The 8,193-nt window shown below is 41.0% G+C and overlaps 1 protein-coding gene across 3 annotated transcripts; it reads left to right on the forward strand.

Annotated features, from left to right (window-relative positions):
- The first annotated feature begins 1,999 nt into the window (after window positions 1-1,999).
- Window positions 2,000-8,096, forward strand: acp6 (acid phosphatase 6, lysophosphatidic). 3 transcript variants are annotated; one of them, XM_034562229.1, is made up of 11 exons: window positions 2,000-2,202; window positions 3,999-4,224; window positions 4,327-4,455; window positions 5,187-5,317; window positions 5,477-5,556; window positions 5,649-5,736; window positions 5,883-6,015; window positions 6,754-6,854; window positions 6,936-7,025; window positions 7,126-7,291; window positions 7,381-8,096. In XM_034562229.1, the coding sequence occupies exons 2-11, from the start codon at window positions 4,006-4,008 to the stop codon at window positions 7,513-7,515; spliced, it is 1,272 nt and encodes a 423-aa protein (XP_034418120.1). In that variant the 5' UTR covers window positions 2,000-2,202; window positions 3,999-4,005; the 3' UTR covers window positions 7,516-8,096. The 3 variants fall into 3 exon arrangements, with proteins under 3 accessions (XP_034418120.1, XP_034418118.1, XP_034418119.1); XM_034562227.1 differs by lacking the exon at window positions 2,000-2,202 and adding an exon at window positions 2,227-2,567; XM_034562228.1 differs by lacking the exon at window positions 2,000-2,202 and adding an exon at window positions 2,228-2,531.
- Window positions 8,097-8,193: the final 97 nt, after the last annotated feature.

The following is an 8,193-nucleotide window of genomic DNA, read 5'->3' on the forward strand; positions in this document are numbered from 1 at the left end:
GTGTTCTAGTTTTGAACTCCTCATTAAAGAAGACTTCTCTGTATCAACTCAAATGGTAAATGGTGCGTCTGTGTGATGTGAAAGTGCTGTCAATGTTGGATTTGTATTCACAGCCTTTAAACAAACAAGTGACTGTCTCATTGTTTTTCAGATGATGGCTTATGTGCAAAAAATAATCTCGTTCTGTTCCAAGGTCATTACAGCCACGTAAATGACAGGAAAAAGTGCTTTACGGTAGTGTTATGATTCCTCGACAAGTGTGCCAAGTGAATTCCAAGTCTTAAAAATGCATCGACAATCAGGATATACACACTTAATATGAAGGCCACATCCAAAATGACTTTGTTTGTAATGTTTAAGGATTTAACAGTCTTTACACTGCCACAAACAACAAAGAGAAAAGAAACAAACATTAGTGATGTTTATACAGTCACCCGTGGTACCTAAAGCCATGCACTGTAGAGCTAACAAAAGATACGTATTTAATAATAATGCATTTAATTTATATAGCGCTTTTCGTGCTACTCAAAGACACTTTACATAACATAATTATAACATCATTTTTATTTAATGTAACTAATTTTTTTGCACAGAAAATGTAGTATCAAGCTGACTAAAGCGAACCAAAATCATTTGCACGAAAGTTGAGTGCCTACATATGATCAGTGGCAGATTTATTTGCAATTACTGCCCTATAGAGAGCAAATATAGCAGACCGTCACAGAATATTGATCCTGGGCAGTACTACTGGGACCAGCATACCTGTGAAGAGTTTGTTTGTGTACCAAAGAGTTGTTTGTGTTCCTTTTTGTTACGTTTTTTTTTGTATTACTACCTCAGTAAAACATTTAAACTGTTACAATGCAATGTTTTGAAACAATAAATCCCATTGGTACATTCAAATTCATTGTTGATTTTCTTTCCTTTACAATGTTCTTGAAACAATGCATTCAATCTTAAAATCAAATGGTGTAATTCATTTTATTAGAAGTAAAGACATCATTTAAGTTTAGTGATTTGTTTATATATGCGTATGCATGTTGACTTTAAAATAGTTATTTCATTAAATAATAATTCAAGTGAACTAATGATTTTGAGTAACGATTACTAATGTGGCCTTAAATATGTCTACTAATGGCTCAACTTGACCCGTTTAGTTCTTCCATGTGTAACAACTTAAATGGTTTGAGAGGAGACGAGAATTTCTAGTAAAGTCAACTTGTTCGGGCTAAGAGTGTAGGTTTGGTTTTCCAAAAGACTAGCGATGCAACAATAAACCCAATAATATTCAGCGCTCACGAACATTTCGTCACACGGGCACTATGGATAACGTCAGTGTCCTTTCTCTGGGGATGAATGTTGGGCGAAGATATTTGCCACAGGGCTTTCAAATTTGGAAAAATCTGCATTTAAGATGGAAGTTGGGTATTAATACGTGGTGGAAGAAGTGAATACAAGTTTAACTCGAGTACAAGCAGCAAAATATTGTCTCTTGAGTTTTATATTATTGCAGATATGTTTGAACTATCATTCATGAGCAGCTATTTCTTACCATTTTATTTACAGGGTACAACAATGTATGTTTTGGAAATGTGGCTGTCAAATTCACGGAGTGGAATTAAAAACTACTATTTCCTACTTGAATGTGGTGCAGTAGAAGTATAAATTTAAAAAATGTATAAAGGAGGATCAAATTCAAAAGGATGATAAAGTTCAACAGCCATTACTCCCGATGAAGCGTTCACATTCAATGCACCAAACTAAATTATAATATGAATAATTAAGTTTATTAAATAAAATTGTAAATTAAAAGTTGTATATTTTCTGGGTCTTTTCTTAACAATGAACCTGTTGTCTTCCAATGTATAAAACCGTTAAATATGAATAGTCTTTTAGTTAGATGTTGTATTGTGTATCAAATGCCATGCAGATACACCTGTAGGGGGCATTGGTGCGCTTTGATGCACATTGTCCTTCTTTAGAAGAAGAATATAGATCCCATTGTGGATGTTGGGAAATGTAGTTCCGTCCACCTCGCTCTTATCTTTACTTTCAACGACGTACAGTGGCATTTGCTGCCCTTACAGTTACCGACATGTCTCTGACTTGAAGCGGGGAGAAGAGTCGTCTAACGAGGAGAGAACCTGTCGTCTCCCGACGGTGTTTCCTTTCGAGAGAAGCAGAAGACCTTCGCCTCAGGAAGTGAGTAGCGGACATCACTCGCGTCTCGAAAAGAGTGCGCTTTGGTTTGTCATGAGGCAGTTAGCTCGGATGACTGGCGGAGGTCAGGCCGCGTGTCATCACGTCGCGACGAGCCTCGCGCGAGGTGCTCTCGTTAAACGGCGTTTGGTGGCCTGTGTGTGTGTGTGGAGATAGTCTTACACTCGCAGTACGGTTGAGGGATATAAAGTGAGGAAACCCGTTGGAGCTGCTGCGTGATCATTTCTCCTCGGACCCATTTCACGGTTGGACCCGACGCGGTGGTCGTGTGACCGGTGCGTGCAGAATGCGGAGTGGCGCTGCCAGCGGAGGTAAAGCGGACACGTCTCTGGTGCCAGCACTCACATGTAAGGGCGTGCGCGGCTCTTCTGTTAGTTCTTCTTTTTTTTTTTTCGTGATTGGAAACTTAATTTGAGGAATTGTGATTACGCATTTGGAAACAAACCGTTTATTATACTATGTTGCTATTTTAAGCAAATACGACGCAGCTTAAACCCAACTTTCGCCTTTTATGAGGAAGCTGCGTAACATCCGCTTTAAGAACCGAATGTGTGTTATATATATATATATATATATATATATATATATATATATATATATATATATATATATATATATATATATATATATATATATATATATATATATATATATATATATATATATATATATATATATATATATATATATATAAACCCACACACAATAACATCACCGTGTGGACTTAAATATGGAATGGTTCATGCAGCGGGCTGCACGGTGGTGTAGTGGCTAGCACTGTCGCCTCACAGCAAGAGGGCCGCGGGTTCAATTCCCGGTGGACTGGCGGCCTGTCCAGGGTGTCCCCTGCCTTCGCCCTATGTCAGCTGGGATAGGCTCCAGCGCCCCCGCGACCCTAATGAGGATAAGCGGTATTGAAAATGGATGGATGGATGGATGGTTCATGCAGCAAGTGTGCATAGATTTGTATTTGATGATGACATTTACATGTTAAAAAACAGTGTTTATCGACATACAACAAAGTAATGGTTTACATTTAGCACTACCTAATAATAATAATATATATATATATATATATTATTATTATTAACTGTTCAATTTTAAAAGGAATGTTATTTCTTATCCACAATTCTAATTGTAGACGTCTGTATATTTTCCTAATTTCACCAAAAGTTGGCTAACATTTGAGAAAACGTGTAATGCGAAAAGCAATTGTCTAAATGTAAGTAATTAACTGGAGAGGTTTTATGGTGATATTAATTCTATACCCTATTCACGTGCAGTGAGTTGAAAAACGTATCTTTAAAGGCTGCTTTCTCAAAAGTTTCTCAGGTTTTTCTCATACTCTGAAGCACTGACATACACCAGACTTTAATTCCTATCTATATTCTGAAGGGTTTTACAGAGGGATTTATTCATATATAATTAGCTGGATTTATACAACCTTTTATTCATTTAAAACATGGAGGAGAAAAAAAGGTAAGAAAGCGACACAGGGGAAGGAGGACAAACCAACTTCGGTTCACCTAGATAAGGTGAGCCGAGGGAAGGAAACTAGTTCTACAAATCTGAGGACAAGGTCAGAGCTTTCTCAGCAAGGAAGGAACGGTGGCTGTTCGTTGTACAGGGTTCATGCACGGATATTGTTCCTGGAAATTATTATTTCTTTTAACGCTATTGTTATTATGAAAGTTCTTCTTAATATTCCTCTTGATAATAACTGTAATGCGTGTGTAGTTTGTTCCGACACTAATACAATACCTCTGTTTATTTCACAGCTCAGCCATGAGGAATCTTTGGACCAAAGCAGGTGTTTTAGGTTCGATGTCGGCGGCTTTTGGTTCAATGCTGTGGTCGCAGAAGCAAGCTGAGTCGGAACAGGTTGCTTCCGGTTGCACCGCAGCTCAAACAAGTCCTAGTTCTCCCTACAAACTAAAATTGGTTCAAGTTCTGTTCCGACATGGCGCTCGAACGCCGCTAAAGTCAATACCTGGTGTTACGGAGGTACTTATTTTCTGTGATTCATCAACTCATTAAGTGCTTGTGTCTATAAAAAAAAAAGATGTGTTACGTAATCGCTGTATCACAATTCTGTGTTGGGTGTAGGTCCAATGGTCGCCAACACTCTTGGAGCCTCCAGCACACACCCACATCGACTATGAAGTGACAGATCTTCATGGCGGCCCTAGACCCCCATCCCCTGTAGAAGACAGCTATCGGAAAAACGTGCTGAACGTAAGTGTGCTGTGAGGTGTCGATGTGGTCAGACAAGTATAGAGCTGAAGGAACACGTTCAGGAGCAGCAACTTGTTTACTTGGTTCTTTTGTGTGAGGATCATTCAGACATGTTGGAGCTAGAAAAGTGTAAAAAGTCTGTTTAGCCGTTGCTGTGTCAGGGCTCTGACGTTGAGCAGTCTGGCTAAATGTACTTGAACCTTTACTGGGCTCTGCAATGCCACAGTAATATATGCTGTGGCAAAGGCCTGATGTTTAAAGTTATTTAATTACCTGTGTGAAATTTAATCGACAGGTGATTCGTTGAATAAACACTCTACATAGTCTCTGGATATGTAGAGTTTTATAAATGTGAAGCGCCTTGTGGATTCAGAAAGCTTCCTCCCTCTAGTGGCCTCCAGGATTCATTACAAAGCCTCACAGATGAGACATTAAAGCGGGTTCATTCATTCCACACCTCTCTGTAGCGCTGCTGAACTGTGTCGAGCTTCCCAGTGAGATATGTTTGCCAGCCTCTGCCCATAGAAATGACAGTTTCCTGCGCTGAGTTAGCTGCTTTGCTAAAGAGGTTTACTGCACTAGATTTAGCTTAGAAAACTAAATCCCACAATATGGACTCATGCCATCCTTGTACCACATTCACTCTGGATTCCTGCATGCCATCACCGGTTTGTGTGTGTGTGTGAGGCCACATCTGAGTAAAACCTGATCCTGTTTTTTGCAATTGGTAGGGTGGCTCGTTCCCCGGTCAGCTGACCACATTGGGCATGCAGCAGCTGTATGAGCTGGGCAAGAAGCTGAGGAGGAGGTACGTCGAGGAGACCCAGTTCCTCAGCTCCACCTTTACCCCGGCTGAGGTCTAGTAAGTGTTGCAAATCATGAAGGATGGCAAGAGACGCTTGCACTTGTCTGTACATGGCGGTTTTGATACATTGTGCTTATAAGCACAGCACAGAGGATATCAGAGCTTTACTCTTTTGAAGTTGGCTGCCTCCCATTACCTGTTTTTTTCCAATTTTAGTGTGCGTTCCACGAACATCGTGAGGACCATTGAATCCGCCAAGTGCCTGGTCGCAGGGCTCTTCCTGCAAAAACAAACAGGTAGTTTTAGAAAGCCATATGTGCATGATGTTCTTACTCATTTCTGGATCTCATCTGATCAGTTTTTTTGTAATCTTCCATTCTACTTGAAGAAACTGTCCCTATATTCACAACGGGGGCCGAGTCTGAAATCCTGTATCCTAACTACCACGCCTGCAAGCTGCTCAAAGTCCTCGTCAGGTATGTAAAAGTATATTTTCACACCAGGCCTCAAAGACATCCTTTGCACTCTCTACCCAAAGCTGAGATCCAGAGGTGCGATGCCCGTGACAGGTTGTCACGGTGCGTCTGTGTTTCGTGGCTGACGCCGTGTGTGTTGTGTGCAGCCACCGCTGGGCAGAGTCGTCCACGCTGCCAGACATCGCGGCCGACATGCAGAGCATCAAGAAGGCGCTGGGCATCGCTGCTCACCAGCACATGGACTTCATCCTCATTAGGGACGACATGGTCGCCAGAGAGGTGACACTTCCGCTGCATGATTCATACGACTTTTATTAGGTCTCACCACAAGCTTTCGGAATACATACGATTATTATGAGGGCCTGGCTGGAGGCGGCCACCTGGCAAGCAACACAGTTCATCAGGTTTCAGACATTTTAACGAGCTAAAATAACCGCTTCAGCATGATTTGAGTTTAAACATTAAGGGTATTTACTCATGGCTGTAATTGAAGACATCTTATTCAGTCAGTGAAAGTTATACATTACTGGACGAGAGACTGCAAATCAATTTTTTTTGCATATCAGACTTTAGACAGGCATTTTATGTTCAAATGGCCATCTTTTAATAACCTTCTGCATAATGCGGCCACGACCATTATTGGTCTTTCCTGAATTTGCTGATTGTTTCCCCGTTTCCTGCAAAAGCCAAATACTACAATTATGGATCCACCTGTTACCAGATATTACTCATACAAACAAATTAAAGCGAGGCATTTGTTAGTCAATACATCTAAACTAAATAAAACTACTATACTACTTTACTGACACGGCTTAATACTCACAATTTCCCATAATATACACCATTTTGGAAAATAACTACAATGAAGGGAAAATCTGTAAAACAATATCTCAGGACAAGATGATGGCCCCAGGAAGAAACAAAAAAAAAGTGAGCAAATATTCAGTCATGTTTGCCTTTTTGAGGTTTGTGTTGCAAAGGTGATACTGACTGTGTCGAGTCTCTGCTCAATAACAGACGCACGGCCTGCGCTGCCCATCAGTGCTGGAGACCTGGAGGACGAAAGTGGAACAGAGGGCTGTGGACATGATCTACCATGTGTATGCACAAGACAGCAGGTACGATCAAACGGCAGACCATTGGGCACCATATGTTACGAGTAGAACAGGCCAGCTTTAATTCTGCTGCTCTGATTTTAGCACGGAGACCCTGCAGCTGTGTGTGGGACCCCTCCTGCACTCATTGATAGCCAACATTGATGAGAAACTTGAGGGGACCTCACCAGACAGGTTGGGGCCCCTTTGGATGGACATACACATTGTTTGCACAAACTTCCTCGTGTTTGGTCTTTTTTAAACTTTCCACTGTTAAAACTTCTCTCTCCACCAGGAAGTTATTTTTATACTCGGCACATGACACCACGTTGATTCCCTGTTTGATGGCTCTGGGGATTTATGACATGAAATGGCCACCGTTTGCCGCCGATATCACTTTGGAGCTGCACCAACACCGGGAGACCAACAAGCCCTTTGTTAAAGTGTCATACGTAGGCAAGGTAGGGGATGACGATGCGTCTGTTTATTTGATAAGTTTTTGTATTGTTTTTTTCCCCCTGTTTACTTAAAGTTAGTTATCTCTTTCTAGGATCAACTTTTACCTGGTTGCAGTGGAGTCTACTGCCCCCTGGAAGAGTTTAAGAAGGCCCTCTCTGCTCACTCGATTCACCCTGAAGCCTACCACTCACTTTGTAACAGCAAAGAGGGCCTGGCTGAACCCTGAGCCATCTACTCATGTCTCAACACACTGCTCTCCTTGACATTACACGTACAGGTACCATACATCATGTTGTTTCTTTTACATTCTCCTCTCACTCCATCCAGCCTCCATCACCAGGGAACGCTTTCTTGGCTGTACAAATCCTGGATTACATGTTTTTGCATCGGTGTACACCAAACTCGTATTTTCATAATTCCTCATTGTCATGTAACCAGTGTAAGGCAGTGAAATGTAACATTTAGGTAGAGTAATTTAATGGTTATGGCATATTGACAAGTAGGACTGCAGAATAATTTTGCCAAATGGTATTTTACGTGATATCGGATGCTTTGTGCGCGTGTCTGTTTGCATGCACTTAACCTGTTTGGCTTGATGATGATGTAGGCGCCGTCAAACCAACAATGTCTGGACCGTCCCCCATGTGCTGTCATAGATCTTTAAGAGCAGATGACACATACATACTTTCATTAAGGAGGTATATGGCACATAGTAATAAGGCTAATGTGGCACCAATGCCGTAATGATGCAATTGTTCTCCCAATCTGGTTGTGTTCACAATAAAATAAATCTTTCATATTCAATCATTTCATTCCTCAAGAGATAGTGTTCAGTTCATGCACTGTAGCTAATGTTGGGGATTGTACATTAGTGTGTAGGTGAATGTCTTTATAACCATGTAGC

This window comes from Cyclopterus lumpus, chromosome 21 (genome assembly GCF_009769545.1).
Source record: "Cyclopterus lumpus isolate fCycLum1 chromosome 21, fCycLum1.pri, whole genome shotgun sequence".
Taxonomy (NCBI): domain Eukaryota; kingdom Metazoa; phylum Chordata; class Actinopteri; order Perciformes; family Cyclopteridae; genus Cyclopterus; species Cyclopterus lumpus.